The sequence below is a fragment of the Plectropomus leopardus genome, chromosome 5 (assembly GCF_026936395.1).
Source record: "Plectropomus leopardus strain MGB_pleo_1.0 chromosome 5, ASM2693639v1, whole genome shotgun sequence".
NCBI classification, from domain to species: Eukaryota; Metazoa; Chordata; class Actinopteri; order Perciformes; family Serranidae; genus Plectropomus; species Plectropomus leopardus.
In genome coordinates this window covers 37,653,221-37,670,469 of record NC_142180.1, presented here as the reverse complement: position 1 = coordinate 37,670,469, position 17,249 = coordinate 37,653,221, and the positions used below count along the sequence as shown (strand labels likewise).

Genomic DNA, 17,249 nt, shown 5'->3' with positions numbered 1-17,249 from the left:
TTTAAGTGGCAAAAGAACCAAAAAAGAAACACAGAACTGTCAAAGTTACATGTATTTGAACTTTGACCCAGACTGTCATTTAACTTTTTGGTTAGAGGCATTTAGCTGTTTACATCTGTAGTTGCTGCCAGACTTTAAACATGGTGCTAAAATCTTAGAAAACAACCCTGCAGAGCAGCAAATGTGTTGTATAAAGTCTTTTATACAACAGAGCTCTTACGGTTGAATATATGAGCTAAACGGCCGGCAGATCAACGCCGGCTTTATTCTCTTTGTAGAAGATATACGGTGTGTTCAACATCTCCTCTCCGCTGCTTTACAAATGAAAAACCTGTAGGTGGTCTAGATTTTCTGGACGAATAAAACATTGGAAAGTCTGACAGTTGTGTACGGGCGCTTGTGGCACACGAGTTAAAAATATTCACAGATTATATACCGCTCACGTCCAGAAAAAACAACACAGCGTCACTGTTTGCACTGCTGCACAACGTTAGAGACGAGCAGCTGATGAATGAGAAGTTCCTCTTTCGTCTTCACACAGTTGCGCTGTCGACAAGCTGTGACCTTTGACCTCAAAAACTCTGGCTGCCTCTGCTGGTCACTGCTTAACGTATAATCAATCAGCGTGTCAGTTCCTGGATTTTCAAAAGGAAACAAAGGACAGAGTTTCCGCTGTACGCACCCAGTTCATCTGCATGTTCTGAAACTCGAGGCCAAAGTAATCGCTCTCGATGAGGTTGCCTCTCAGGAAAACCTCAGAGAGGAGCGTCTGTCCAATCGCTTTTGGCTGCAAAAAAAACAACAGACAAAAAGTAATCGTTATTTTCATCACTTTGCCAACAAGATCTTAAAATACTTCACTCACAAAATGATCATTTGTAAGTCAATAGATCATGCTGTGTAACTCCAAATTCAGACTGAAAGCTTAAGCCGCTTTTACACACAGATGGTGCTACAGAGCCGCAACAAAGTCTCCCCGATAAGGTGCAGGGTGCCCCCCCCCAACCATTTTTATGCACAATAAAAATAAAATGATTCACACTGAGAATTATTGTTGTACTTTTAGTATCCATAAGGTGCCAGAGTGCATAAAACAGCATCAAAATAGAGCTTGTTTATCAAAAAAGTGCCAGTGGAGGATCCCCCACACCCCTGACAGAGGTCCTAGCTTAGACCCTAATGACCTAAAATCCTAGAACATCCTGAAATCTGAGAAATACGCTACAATTCTATAAACATCATACAATCCTAGAAACATCCAAAAGTCCAATAAATGTCTTAAAGTCTGAGAAATGTCCCAAAATCATAGAGATGTCCTCAAGTCCTAGAAATGTCCTACAATCCTAGAAATGTCCTCAAATCTGAGAAATATCATAAAATCCTAGAGACACCCTAAAGTCCTACAAATGTCCTGAAGTCCTAGGGATGTGTATGGGGCTGCTGTGACTGGCCCCTGGCCCCTGGCCCCTGGCCCCTGGCCCCTGGCCTCCAGAGTTTAAAGAACAGTAAAGCCGATCAGAAACATTTGTGATGAACATGAAGATCTTTTTTTTTCTCGGGCTGAGCTCAGAGTGAACGCCGTCTGCCCGTCTGTGTGTTGTGCATCTGTAAATGATCCGTGTGCACGTTTTAAGGTGGCCTATGTCCCATCTGTCGATTCGAATAGTTTCCTCGAGTCGGATGAGCAAAGTGAACAGCAAAAACGTGTCCCGCTGTCCGTTTAAAGTCATCCGGCCCTGCAGCGAAATCACAGGCAGGAAATCTGCCGCAGTTTACCTTCTCAGCGCGGCGGGGTTTGTTTTCACTAAACGAAGAACTAATTACTATGTACTAAGAGCACACTGCAGTTGAGGTTTGGGATCCCAGCCGGTGACTTTTTGAGAAAATTATAGCCTGAAACATCTGGTTGTAATGTAAAATAGTATTTTTAAAAGCCTTATAAAAAGAACTGCTTTGCATGGGCTGAAGTAAAACACTCAGAGAGCAGCAGCAGATTTACTGTAGTTCGTCTTTTCATTACGCTGATACGATCATACGTTCTGCATGCACAAAATCTACAAACTGCAGGTGAAACCTACTGACAGAACATCCATAAATGTAGGAATCTGTTGTAAAACGTGCTTTTTTCTGTGCGTTTACAGTGTTTGATTGCATCTCGACCATAGAGCAGAAACTGCTGTGTTAAAATACTTTGGGCTGAGTTTGAGCGCAGGCCAAACATACGATCCACACAGACTCAAACTCTGTCGGCGGCCAAACGTAAGGAGCATTTTGAGGTATTCTGTCTCAGTTTGACGGCTTCAGAGGAGCTCAGTAATTTCAACAAAGAGTCAGCGTAACATCAGCTGTGGGGCGATTTACTTAAACCAGTTTCCCTGTTCTGTGTTCAAACATCTTTCACATTAAACTCAGGCTTGACAGATCCGACCCGGCTGATTATCGACCCGGCTGATTATCGACCCGGCTGATTATCGGGCCGATATTTGGCATTTTTGTTTATTTTTGCTTGATTTTGTTTTATTTTTTAATTGCTTGTGCATTTCTTCTGTAGTTATTATTATTATCATCATCATCTTTTTTATTTACTGATTTTTACTCTTTACACTTTTGGATGACCCTCACTGTTATTTTACTGTTGGTCGGGATTAAACAAGTTTGGTTGTATGCTTCTATGATGGTTTATGTGTCTGTTTATTGTATTTTTAAACTGTTATTTTTAAACTGCAAATCAAATTTCCTCGAGGGACAATAAACGCTGAACTAAGGAGTTCACATGACCGAGGAAGTCGACGTTGGATCACATCATCTGGGTGCTTTAATCCGACTTCAAGAAATTCAATTTCATCTGATTTCAGTCGGACTAACATGGATTTTAAAAGTCCAGTTTAAGTCAGACTAATACAAAATTCCACTTTTTCTAACATCATGTAAACGTACTGAGTGAAGCTGTCCAGAGAAAACCTGTCTGTGTTGACTCTGAGAAGCCCCTCCCCTCCTTGTTGTTACTCATTAACCCTCCGCAGGAATGTGAAACGCCACTCGTGTCTCCAGAGAGAGGGAGAGTAAAATCCTCCTCGAGTACACTCAGCTTTATCTTCCTCTATCTGAGAGCGAGGGATGACACTTTCACACAGATTACCGTCAGACAGCTGGCAAAAAGGACAAATCCAGTGCTGCATGTGCACGCCGACAACGGCGATTATACACCTAATTTCATATCCAGAAGAGTTTCTTCTCATCAGAGTGCAAACCTGTGCAGATCATTTCCCTTCAAATAACTTCCTCTTACTGCTCACTGAGCTGGCTTATCTGTGCGTGCCATCAGCGTCTGTGTACTCTGTGGGCACCCGCGCATTATACCACCCTTTAATGGCATTTCTGCATGCGACAACAAAAAGAAATCTGGGAAATCAGGAGAGCAGAACCTGAATTTAGAGCAACATAGTGACACAGACATACGTACCCCCCAGAAATTATTCTTAACATGTCTACACATTTATTTCTGATCTTTTTTTTAAAAATAAAGCATGAAAGGGGGAAAGAGAGGGGGTGACATGCAGCAAAGGGCCGTGGTTGGAGTCAAACACGCGGCGAGGACACAGCCTCTGCATATGGGGCGCCCGCTCTACCAGGTGAGCTCCTGGTGCCCGATATTTAAGATTCTTCCACACCAATTAAAACCTTATTTTTGGACGAGTAATTGAATGCTTTTTAAGACTTAAGGATCCGTGGGAACCCTCTCGAAAAGTATGATTAAACTTTTCCCCACGGACTAGTGTTAGAAAAGTAAGCAAAAACCACAATAAAACTTTAAATCGCAAAACTCTGCAACAACATGACAGAAACATGTCAACATCAAACATCACATTTATACGACACGTGGAGCGAGAAAGTTCCTGGCAGAGATACTTAGACGTTAAACCAACAACATAACAGACGACTAAATATTATCTGGGATATTTATTCATATTATTTTTTTTACTGTCCATCAATTGACAGAGAAAATGAACAATAAAGATAACTGTGAATTGATACTTTTGGGTTTCGTCTGTGGTTTAAGGCTAAAAATCTATTATTATTAGTACTACTACTACTACTACTACAATTATTTATTATTATTATTATCATTATCAAAAATTCATGTTTTTATGCTCCTCCGGTGCAGTATTTTTGTCATTTGATTCCTAATCAAAACAATCTGGTTAGAACTGTTTTACTTTGTCGATATGGACTTCAAAAATGTTTTGAAATACAAAATAATGTAATTAAAAATGTAAAATAAAAAATGACATTAATCAAGATTTATTTTAACGTATTGTTTGACAGCCCTAAATTAAATATATATTTTATTTGTTTAACATTCTGCAGCCGTGATTTATCTGAATCTGTTCTGCCGTGCAAACATAAAACCAGTGGGCTGCTTCCTAAAAGTCCATCTGGCATTTTCAGTTCAAGCACGTATGTGTGCGCGTGCGTGTGTGTGTGTGTGTAAGATGTGACAATGAGATCACAGATGAAGTTTGTTCACACCAAACTTCATCTGAGAGCTGCGACTTTAAGGCAGGTCAGAGGGTCACACAATCAAGCTCACAGAGCAGCGGGGATTATCACCAACAGATGTTTCTCTGGGCGGCAAATCTTCCCTGTGTGTGTGTGTGTGTGTGTGTGTGTGTGTGTGTGTGTGTGTGTGTGTGTGTGTGTGTGTGTGTGTGTGTGTGTGTAGCCAGCAATCAGTACACAGTACCCACCCCACCCCCCCAAAAGTCAGTTTTATTTTGTTTTATTTTATTTTATGTTATTTTGTGCTATTTTATTTTGTTTTATTTAATTTTTTTTATTTTATGTATAGCACCAAATCACAACAGCAGTCATCTAAGGTCACTTTTCATATAGAACAGACCTAAACTGTGTTTTTTTTTATTAAAAGAAACCCGAAAAAACTAAATATGCTTATGTTATGTATCTAATTCATGTTTCAGTCTGCTGGTCCTGAGGACGGTCATTTTGCTCCACCGTGTGTGTTCTCACAGATATGGATAGAACGACAATTAATAAACTTGAAAAGACAAAAAGGGAAAAAAGACCTCAACATCCACACTGACAACAACTTCTGGAATAAAATCTGTGTTATACTTCCAGCAGTTTCGACGAAGGTCAACGAGATATTTAAAATGTGCTCAAATCTGCATGACAGCACACCTGCGCAGTCCCAAAAAGAATCACGCCACCATTTCTCAATCACTGCTCTTAAAATAATCTTATCATTATCGCGCCATGTCAGGCAGGAACGAGGGGCATTTAAGAATACTATCAATGAATATTCACTTTACTACATCGCAGAATGGAAACTTTTGTGAGAAAATCCAGTTGATCAAATGAAAAGTAACATTCGACTCACTGATGGTGTAACTATAAACTAACACAAAGATGACAGAAACCAGCATGTTGTGAACAGACTCGCTGTAAACACTGACAAAAACTGACATTCGATTTCCTGAACATTAAACAGCAAAATTCACTTCAAACTATAAACTACTCAGTCCAGCACTAGGCATGATGGGAAATAAAGGCCAAGTGTTTGGGGCCACAGTGAAAATGTTGCTTTTGAAAAGGCTAAACGCCATCAAGAAGCAGTCCCAAAAACCACAGGCCAAACACACAGCTGATGCACAGAGCTCCTCCCCCTCGCCACAGACGGACCACGCTGCAGACCTGCACTTTCTGCAGGTACACGTTTGTGCAGCTCCTGTTTGTGTGTGCAGCTCTTGTTCGTGTGTGTGCAGCTCTTGTTCGTGTGTGTGCAGCTCTTGTTCGTGTGTGTGCAGCTCTTGTTCGTGTGTGTTGCTCCTGTTCATGTGTGTTGCTCCTGTTCATGTGTGTTGCTCCTGTTCATGTGTGTTCATGTTTCTTTTTTATGCACTATTCCTTTGCTGGTTTGTACATTTATGGTATTGGGAACAGTAATTGTCATTGTTCTGCATATTACAATAATAATATACTGTATATACGATTACATAAACAAGCAAATTTGTCCACTGCCACATTGATAAGAGTACAAAAACTTTAAAATAACCCTTTAATGTACATTTAGAACAGATAAAAAATATGCACTACTGATAAAATAATGTCGTGCTCTGAACGTTAGGAAACTGTCTGTCGGTATGTGGGGTTCTGAAAATGGCGGTCTCCGTGTTAGTAAGCGGTTCTTTCTTCTGGCCCAGCAGAGTGCTGGTGCCAGTCTGGAACTGGTTCCTCTGGCCTGGGGCCAGTTCTCTGGCTGGCGAAAACCACAGACTGTAAATAAAGATGGACGACATGCCCCTCTTAAGGTTAAACGGGTGATGTCATTGAGAGGCAGCGCCTGCGCAGTAGCGATATCTGCCGTGGGGGAGTTCCCGCTGAAACATTCATCTGACCAATCTCGAGCCGCTCCATTGAACGTGAGTGCATGGATTGGCCGTCACAGCTGTCAGTCATGGTGGAAAAAGCCCCCTTCTGTATAATTTAATAACTCATTAAAACCAAACTTATCATAAAAACAAACACGTGAACAAACATCAGGGCGATGAGAGCTACCTTCACTCACAGAAATGATCTTTGAGAAGAAATCATTTGGCATATACTTTGAGTTTTTAGTTTTATGTCCCATTCACTAACATGCGGGGGGGGCAGTCTTTATGACCTATACTGCAGACAGGCACCAGGGGGCGATCCAGATTAAAAAGTTACACTTTTGGGGAGCTGTCATGTCGTCCATCTGTATATACATTTTATGGTCAAAACACAAAGAACTGGTTCTAGATTAGGAACTGGCCCCGGTGGAAAACAGATGATAGAGAAAAAATCCTGGCGCCGTGCTTCATACAAAGGTCGCCCAAATCTCAGCCGGCCTGACTCACATGGAGGGTTTGGGTGTTCCCTGCGTGACCGGTTCAGCACGGTTCAGCAGGCAGCAGCTGATAGCGCCCAGCCAGCAGGGAGCGAGCTGCAGAGGAGCCTCCTCCTGACAGCAGGGGTGTGTCGGGGCTTGTATCTGGCTCAGTGGGACGCTCATTGTTTGGGCCTTCCCACCAGGAGACTTCCTGCTGACATACATGTTAAAGCTCTGCACGCCGGTGGCCACTTTCACACGTCTGTGAGGAAACTTTAAAGACCGACGGCCCCTTTGATGCTTCTCTTGTCTGCAGCTTTTGTTTTAAATCACCGGTGCAGATTTCTCCTCACGACCTGGCTTCAGGACGCACCTGTGGACAGTTGGCCCCGAGCATTTGTTGGCAGATAAACATGACGCGGCGGTAATCAGGATCAGGTGTTTCGCGGTGCCTTCTGCTCAGGTCACCTGTGTAACCCAGATACTTTCAAAACTAATCTCAGCCTCCAAATCACGGCTGGGAGACACGAAGAAAATCAAATATCACAGAAGGTTCATCAAATACCTCCATGTTAACACTTTGAAACCTGGATCACTTTATTTGTGCTGCATTCAAACACCTTTCAGAAGTATTTAAACCTTGAACCGCAACAAATTGATTTCTTTCAGAAAAACAGAAAAAACGGTGATTAAATGTCCCACAAATTGCAATAAATTAGCAGATTCAGAAAATTATTTTTTTAAAAGCTAGGTAATGATGGCAGCTGGCCTCCATTTTTAAAATAAAAATGATATATTTAAATGTTGTTTTTTTTTTTTTTTTACAGATTTATTGTAATTTATAAACAATATTTTAGGTCAATTATTTTTCTTTTCTTTTTCTTCCTTTTTACTTTCACTGTTTTTTTCTTTCTTTCTTTGTAAATTTTCAGGTAAATTTCTTGTAATTTTTAATAATTCCTTACGAGTTTCTGGGTCATTTCTTTCAAGTTGATCATTGCCTTCTTCCCATGTTTTCGAAAGAAATCAAGCTAGCTTACTCAGATTTAAAAGGGTTAATACTGTAGGATAGATTATAGGTGTTTTCACAAAAATCAGGTTTTTGATCAACAATCATCAGTACTTTGGATGAAATGACTAAGTGGGAAAAGGTCAATAATACAACATCTAGAACTTTTTAGTTCTAGCTGTAATGCAGCCTTTAAAATCACTGAACAACAAATTCTTGAGATATTACAATATCCAAAATCTAAGAAGATATCTAGCATCTGATCTCAATGACGATATATTGCCCCACCCGACTCCAAAACACGGAAATAAAGAGAAACGTGGGACCTCCCTAAGAGGCAGCTGATCACTCACAGCAGCAAAAAACATCCCAGAACAGTATCAGAGCGATCAATAATCAGCCCTTTCAGGATGGTGTCCCGACTGCAACAATTAATGCAAATTCAACCAAACCCTGTAAATTCTGTGTGACCTTGCAATTTTGTCTCATCACCAATACTTTTCTGCAGCTCTGACCGCTCATCGCAGCGTCCCGCGAATTTCACCTCTCAAAGGAGGAGGTGAAAAGGAGGAGAAGTCCTGCAGCATCATTGGAGTAAAACACATGCGCAGTGAAATCTGGTCTGCTGTTGCTGAAAGCCTCAATAACTGGCGCACGATCACAGAGCACTGAGGACGACTGATTCATTTCAAAGAGGCGTCCGCAGTCGGCCTGAAGTCGGGATATTTTTGTGCAAAAAAAATTAAGATATGGCTGACAATTACAATTCTGTAATATTGAAAGTCTGTAATAAATAATCAGTAACAAATGCTTTTTTATGTGATGCAATATCAGAAAAAAATTCATTGAATTCTTCTCTCCATGTTTTTGCATTTTAAAGACTTTTTTTAAAGATTGATTTAATACTAATTAAGCCCTTATTTTTAGATTAATGAATTGAATGCCCTTAAAAACTTTAAGGAGGCACAGAAACCCTGTTATTCTCAATGGAACAAGTAAGATTTTTTTTTTAAATTTTGTTATTATTATTATTATTATTATTATTAATAATAATTTTTTTAAATGCTATTTTATTTTTTTATCGTTATATTTTTATTTTATTTATTCATTTATTTTCTGTTATGTGTGTACAGCTGAAAATGCTGCAGGATCTGTGACAGGCATGTATATCTCCTGTATGCAAAAAAAAAACAAAAAAAAAAACGACATTTAAAAATACCATGAAACTTCAGCATCTTTCTTCTGTCACCTTTTCTGAGATAAAACGTCTCGGATTTGTTACCAGCGAGTTTCATCACTCTCTGCAGACAAACTCTGCTGCAGGCCGCTGGTTCAAATTCCAAACTTTCAGCTTCGCTTGGCGTCCCCTCCCCCAACACCCGGCTCAAACTTTGTACCGGCCATTGCTGCTCCCTCTGAACTGCTCTTTTAACACCAGAGGCCACCCCCCCCGCACACCCCTCCCAAACCGCTTGCTTGTCAACCTCGCTATTTATGTGCTTGTTTGCTAACACTAAAGCAAAAGCCGGCCCGGGTTCCCCTCCCGTCGCTGCCCCGACTGTACCGCGTTTTCACACAGCTTGGTTCCACATCCCACCCTCGGCCTTTTTTTTTTTTGGTGAGTTCGGAGCTGGAGGTTCAGGCCAGCGGAGGGGCTGGCTGTGCTGGATAAAAGAAGCCTGTGTTCCTCTGCCCCACCGGCCCAGCCTCCCTGTCCAGAAACCACAAGGCTGAGCTTTCTCCTGCTCCGGCTGTGGGAGGGGCCCCACGACAAGAGCCATGCAAGCAAATGTCTGCTGCAGCTGATGATGACCATGCCGGGCACCTGAGGGCCACCGATCAAAGCACACCAGCTCTGATCTGATTAGTCTGTTGTCTTTCCACAACAAAGACATTATATGATCATATACACACATCATATGTTCATGTGGTTCCACAGTATCAGGAGACGAAATCTGTGATGCTTTATCAAAGTGATATTATATGATCGTGTAATGTCTTATGGCCCGCTGGCCAAATCTGGCCCTTGATAGGCTGCAAGGTGGCCAAACATTTTCTAATTCACTACAAAATACAGAGATTCACACTGGGAATTGTTTTTGTACTTTTAGTATCCATAAGGTGCCACAGAGCATAAAACAGCATCAAATAAAAGTAACAGAAACATCCTCAAATCCTCTAAACTTCCTCAAAACTTCCTCAAATTATAGAAACGTCCTGAAATCCAACAACTTTCCTAAAGTCCAAGAAATGTCATAAAATTCGAGATTGTCCCATAATCAGAGAAATATCCTAAAATCCTAAAAAAGTCCAAAAGTCATAGAAACATCCTCAAATCCAAGAAATCTCCCAAAATCCCAGAAATCTCCCAAAATCCTAAAAAGCGTCCTCAAATCCAAGAAACTCTCTAAAATCACAATAATGTCCTAAAATCCGAGCATCATGTATGGGGATGCTGCAACTGGCCCCTGGCCTCCTGTCAGTTTGCAAAGTGCCCCCCAAGCAAAGCAAGTTGAGTATCCCTGCAGTAAAAAGACACAAATACTTTGAAATATTTGCTACATGAGCAGAGACACCAGAGAAAAGGGACAATTTTGCTCAAGAGGGAGAAAACCTACAACTACCAGAATGCACTGCGCCACACCGGACCAATAAACACTCCTGCTGGTGGGTGATGTAATGTTAATAAATATTTTAGGAATTGATACACAAATGGTCATTTTATGGGTGGAATATTCTTTTAAATTAAGATAATATCAGGGTTATCAGAATTTTAAAATCTCTATTAACCTATATATGTATATATATATATATATATATATATATATATATATTATATTTTGTTTGTTGCAGCCATCATCAGCCAAAAAAAAAAAAAGTTTTCTTCACATTTTCAAGGTAACACACAGTGAGTAACTGATACACACATGCTCATTTTCCAGGGGAAGTATTTTAAGAGAGCAGCATTTAAACACACGCTGTAGAGTGAGAGTGGCAGGTAATGGCAGGTGATAAAGGACTTTACACAAGAAGATATTTGAGCAGCTGAGCAATCGAAGAGCCACAATGGAGGGCAGGCGGGTGCTTGAAGTCCGCAGTCATCTCAAACATTCAACGCTGCAATTTTGCTTCTATTTTTGCAGACAGTATGCACAAGCAAAAATTACTATGTAGGAAAAGTTATGCTGCTTCATTCATTTTTCTTTATTTTGGCCCTGCAGATGGAAACCAAAGATGATAAAGCGAACCAGTTCTTTTGATGGCAAATTGGCTTGATTTCTTTCAAAAATGTGGGAGGAAGGCAATGAGCACCGAAAGAAGTAATGACCCAAAAACTGGCACAAAAAAGTGAAGATAATTACCTGAGAAATTGTCTTTAAATAAAGAGAAAAAGGAAAAAAATATGAAAGCACATAAAAATAAAAAAGGACATAATCTGGAAGAAGTGCTTAAAAGTTTTAAAATTCTGTTACATAATTTTAAGCATGTAATTATAAAAATAAGCTATAAATCTAGTTTTTCCTTTTTTCATTAGACATTTATCCCTAGCTTTTCTAAAAAGAATTTTCTAAATCTACTAATTTCTTGCAATTTATAACAGATTTCTTACTGAAACCTATTCAAATTGGCTTGTTTTCTTTCAAAAACATGTAAACAAGGCAATAAGCAGTGAAAGATGAAACTATCCAAAACTTTGCAGGAAATTAGTAAAAAGAAGAAAATAACCAAAAAACAACAAAATAATATTTATTAAAATATGTAATTACGATAATTACTTTTTTTTTTTAAATATAAATTTTTCTAAATCTACTCATTTCTGGCAATTTGTGGAACATTTTTTAACTAAGTTCCTCATTGGCTCCAGGTCTCAAAGGGTTAAACACAAGTCCTGTAGCGGACGCTGAGCTCTGCAGTCACTCCGTGCAAACACATAAATACTATTCTCCCAGCAGCCCACGACTTCGTATGAATGAACGGCGACGCTGGGAACAGCAGGAGCCTCTCAGAGGCCATCTTGTTCTTGGCAAACTGCAGTCTGCTTGACAACAGGATCGCCGTCATTCCCCTTTTGCAGCCGAGTATTTCTGTCTGCCACCTCCCATCAACGCGGCGGCCAGAGCTCGCTTTGAACTCTGCAGGTCCGCTCCAGTTGTCTCTCCAAACATAGGGCTGATTATCTTCCTAAAACTGACAAAATCAACCGTTTTCCTCCAGACTGAGCAGCGCAGGGACGCACCTCCGCACAAATTAAACTTGTGTCTGTCTCAGTCTGTTAGCTTCAGACTCTCAGACAACATATGGCGCGTAAGATTATGAAATGACCGTCTCAGCAGCACACCCCGAACTACGTCTGCCAGGACCGTTACTGCTGCGGCTACACAAGGAAATTCAACAGTCACCAAACTTTTCTGACAGAATGAGTTAAATTAACCTTTTAAACCTCATCAAACTGGCCTGATTTCTCTCAAAAACATGGGCAGAAGGCAATCTGCAACTAAAGAATGAATGAGCCAAAAATTAGCAGGAAATTTGTAAAAAGTACAAGAAAATTGACTGGAATAAAAAGAAAGAAAAGAAAGTAAAAAGGTGCTTAAAAATTTAAATATGTAATTATGATTCTAATTTATATATATAGTTTTCCCCAGCTATTGTCTTTTTTCCCCCTAGAGTTTTTTTTTTTTATTATTATTCAAAATCTACCAATTTCTTGCAATTTGTGGAACACTTCTTGAAACCTAATCAAACTGTCGTGATTTTTTTAATCAAAAACATGGGAAGAAGGCAATTTAAAATTAAAAAAAAGATTCAAAAATTTGCAGGAAATTAGTAGAAAGTACAAAAAAATCACCTAGATAAAAAAGTAAAGAGTGCTTAAAAAATATTAATTATGCAACATAATTTTAAAATATAGAATTCTGACAATTATGAATAGTTTTTCCTTAACTTTTTTCCGTAGACATTATTTCCTAGCTTTAAAAAAAAAAATATCTAAATCTACTGATTTCTGGCAATTTTTGGAACATTTCTAACCAAGTTGCTCATTGCCTTTTTTCCATGTTTGTCAAAGAAACGGCACCAATGTGCTCAGAGTTCAAAAGTTTAAATAGTTGTGAAAGCAGCACAAGAAAGGTGATGTCGCTCCAGGTTTAAAAGGGTTAATCTGCTAATGAAATCTCCATCGATCAGGCGCTGGTCTGTTTATTCACTGTTGAGGCTCCACTTTGATTTTTTCCTCCCCTGCAGAATAGACAGGAAACTCGCTCTGATACAGCGGCTTCCTTATTGCTTCCTATTTGCCTCCTGAATGACTCCGGCAGCAGCTCGCCGAGTAAACAACGAAAAAACACTTTAACAGCGTGAATCAAAAGTCTGACTGCCCGTCTTCAAAGGATTACCTTCTCTGCAAAGTAATTACAATGAAACGAGATAAAGCAATTATTTTCCCACAGCAATCAGACTGCTTCACCATAGACTGTGAACCGCACATAGGAGACCGTTTTTTGTTTTTTAGAATATTCCTCATTTTTAAATCTTTGAGTTAAAACTAGCTATTTTATTCTATTTTAGTGCAATTTTAGCTCATTTATTTGTGTTCTTAATTATCAGCTTATTATTTTACAGCTTTTATTAATTGTCTTACACTGAATTATTAAGTGGCAGTTTTTATATGAAGCATAAAAATGACAAAAAGGAATCTGGAAATATTTTTAGCCACAGTGCTGTTTTTTTAAAAATATGAAATCTGATAATTATACATGCAGTATAATTGTATGTTAATTGTTATGTTTATATGTGTTTTATTTATTTTTTAGAATAATTGTCTTACCAGGCTGCTCACTGCAGTACCTTCTGGACGGCAACCTTTTTTTTGTTTTAAAAAGGTTAAGTGTATGATTTATCAGGGTTAAGAAACATCTAACGGTGAGAAATCACAGATTACATTTTTGGCTTCGAGCAGCTGTCGTCGCTCAGAAAGCAAACTGAACGTCCTGAAATCTGCAAACATCTAAACCGCGAGTCCGAACACACCGACAGCACCCGGATTTACAACAGTTCACACTAAACGTCGCTGATCGTTGAAGTCGTTTTTATAGTGCAGTGAACTTCTTCATAAAAGAAAAAACATTTTCATGTCAACATAAATGTTCAGAAATTAAATTAATGGTTGCTACCAGGAATCTTTTTTGAACTGCAGAACTTTATTGTCCACCTGCAGCCGGCAAATCAACACGCAGTGTTACGTGGCTAAAATTGAATATGCGCTGCCACTGCATCAATGCAGAATCATCCTTCAACCCCCCCCCTTTACTTGCTAATATTGTACTATGACTTAACCCTTTAAGGGCTGGATCGTCATCAGTTTTCTTGTGTTGCGGGTTAGACTTATTTTTTTTAATTTTAGAAAAAATTACAATGCAGAACTTGGAAAGAAAATGTCCCGTAACTTGCAAAAAATTTAAAAAAATATGGTGTAATAAAATAATAAATAAAAATGGTATAACGTAATAAGAAAATCAGATGGGGGTGATGATGATATGATCAAAAAGCTAGGGAAAAATGTTATAATTTTATAATTACAGTTATTCTACAACATATAACATTTTAAATATATTTCTTTTCTATTTTTATGGCACTTTCTTAAGACCATTTTCATGTTTGTTTTGGTTCTTTACACTTTTTTATTGTTGCTTATTTTCAGGTAATTTTCTTGTAACTTTTTTTTTTAATTTCTTGCTAGTTTTTTGTCAGTTTTTGTTCAGTTGCCCCCTTCTTGCCTTTGAAAGAAGTCTATTTTTTCAGGTTTCAAAAGGAGTAAAGTACTATGATAAGCCCACTCCTCCTGAATAACTCACTGACGTCCTTGCTGGCTAACGTTTAAAGAGCAGAAACTCCTGCCTGGCCTTTAAGCACAAATCACAGCCAATAAACCAAAAAAGAGCCTGGCGAGTTACACTTAGTTACCCGAATAAGACGCCTTAAGGAGGAAGGGATTTCAGCAACAAAGCCATGTGGCAGCTGTCACCAACCCCAGTGTCACGCAGCCTCTGAGGTAAGAGGCAGCCTGCTGGGTCACAAACTGCAGACTTATCGCAGTGCAAATACGACAGGAAGTCACACACACACACGCACACACTCTCACACACTCACACACACACACAGCAAGGCTGAGAGGAGACACTCACGTCAATATCGAAGAACTCCTGGGAGTCGTCCAGCCCCTGCACACGGATCTGCAGCCCTCCTCGCCCGTGGCTCCTGCTCCCGCTCACCATGTTGCCGCTGAGGCTCTGGCCCGGCTCCAGCGTGCTGATACCCGGGTTGAACTGGGCTCCCAGTCTGACGCCGGGAGTCTGCAGGACCCGATACGAACCCTCAATCTCCCCCATGACTGCTCCGAGCAGCTCCCCTCACCTCACTCCTGCAGACACAGAGCACACCGTAAGAAAAGTGCTAAACATGATTCAAGGCGTCAAGGGACTGTTCTTTATTATAGGAAGGGAAGGTGACCCTCCATGATGCTGCAAGTATTTATCCTTCAGGCTTCCTGAGTGACTCTGTGAAAATCTATGACACTCCCTCCTCCTCCATAACTTTTTTCTTTTTAGATTTTAAAAGTTAAAGACAAAATCCTCGAGTTTAAAAAATCCTCCATTTTTCACTTTTGTTGTGCATGTTGGTTAGTTCATGCAAAAAAAATGTTTATGTTTGGCACAATTTTCCATGAGACAAAAGATGAAGTGATTTTGATGAAATATCACTGTTTGAAGTTCAGTTTCTGAGGGATGCATTTGTGCCACATAATGTGTCCAGGGACCGTCTGAAGAGTAATACAAACATAATTTCTGTTTTCACCATTTGTGGCTATGATGAATGGTGTAATGTTTGCAGTTTTTTTGTACCACCCCCTAACTTCTCATTATTAATGAACAGTCCTTATTGTGTTTAGACTACAGACCGCTTTTTTACTTTTGATACTATAGAACCAAAACGGAAATTTCACTATGAAGTTATTGACTTTCCGATGTCTTAATGTAGTAGATGAGAATAAGTACAGAAGGCAAATACCTTGATGTTACACCAAAACAAAATACACACCTTTTTACTTTTAGAACAATATAGAACCAAAAACGTCAATGACTTTTAGATGTTTAAACATAGCAGGTAAGAGCAAGTGAGGAAGGCCAACATTTTGATGTTACATTTATTTTTCTGTGACCTTAAAAAAACACATAAAATAGCTGTTTTGGAAGCAGTGGTTATTTTAAAAAAATTAAAGAAAATAAATAAAAAATAAAAAATACAGCCTTTTAAAGTTCTATGCCCCTCTCCAAAGCCAAAATAAAAAACACAAGAACCTCCACAGTGCTTAAAAATTATTTGACATGGCTCCCCCTTTTTGCACCTCTCCCTCCGCTCTAACAACTAACGAACAGTCCCTAAAGTCTTCATATTTGTCATGCAAGTTTGCTTCCCTGCAAAAAAAGCAGACATATGAGGCTCATTCATAAACACATGTGAGCACACAGAGTGAACTCATCTCAGGCAATCAGCTGAACTTTCTTTGTGAAAAGCTGAAGCCTGAACGAAAGTTAGTTAAAAGCGCAGAAAAAAAAGAGAAACGACGTCGGACCGATTCTGCGTTTATTGGCGTCTTACGTTGCATGCGGGCCTAAGTGGGTCAGCGGGACGTGATCCGGTTTAGTTACAAACATCTATAAAACACCTTTAAACACAACTTACACTCATTTAAAACCCACACGGGCCTCGAAACTAAAATGTTTGCGGTGATTTTGTTTCGGAGAAACGTGTCTGAGCGTTTTTTACCGACGAAGCGAAGATTCTCTGAGCCGAGTTTTCTCTCCGGAAAACTCCTCAAAACTAAAGTGTGTAAACGCGAGAGTATTGCTACAAAGTGGCTTTAAACTCACCGTTTTTTGCCCCGTATCGAAACTAAAAGTTTGTTCCAGCGAGCAGGACTCCTCTCCAGTCCATGGTCGTCGTCTTCCAGCGGAGTGCGCACTCAGGCTGCTTTGTCATTGGTCTAACGCAGCGCCATGCGTCCTGCTATTGGCTCAAATGTGTCTGAGGAGGACTGCAGGCTGAGGAAGATTTACCTTCCTTTACTTTAAATAGCCTTGATGGATGCAGAATAAACGTCTGGAATAATTCTCTCTGAGGACCTCGTGGGGAGTTTTGAAAGTCTTTTTTGTGTTTAATCTGCAGCCAATCAGAGGAAATAAACATTATCTAATTATCTGATTATTTGACACACAAAAAATGACTTTATTTAAGTTTGGGCTAAAGTTTGACCCGTAGATAAGATGAAATGAAAAATGCGTTTCCTCCGCAATCCCCCCAAATGTTACG

General features: G+C 39.7%; 1 protein-coding gene across 5 annotated transcripts in view; it reads right to left on the bottom strand.

Annotated features, from left to right (window-relative positions):
- farp2 (FERM, RhoGEF and pleckstrin domain protein 2) overlaps positions 1-17,245 on the bottom strand; it is a 50,332-nt gene extending 33,087 nt beyond the window's left edge. Inside the window, exons 1-3 of one of the 5 annotated variants that reach the window (XM_088078156.1) lie at positions 16,811-17,245; positions 15,065-15,300; positions 683-787 (exon numbers count right to left, since the gene is read on the bottom strand). In XM_088078156.1, the coding sequence (XP_087934282.1) occupies positions 683-787; positions 15,065-15,268 (309 nt within the window). In that variant the 5' untranslated portion in view covers positions 15,269-15,300; positions 16,811-17,245. Of the gene's footprint in view, positions 1-682; positions 788-6,899; positions 9,293-15,064; positions 15,301-16,810 lie in introns of those variants that run through there. The other 4 variants (XM_088078157.1, XM_088078154.1, XM_088078155.1 and 1 more) reach the window with 4 other exon arrangements.
- Positions 17,246-17,249: the final 4 nt, after the last annotated feature.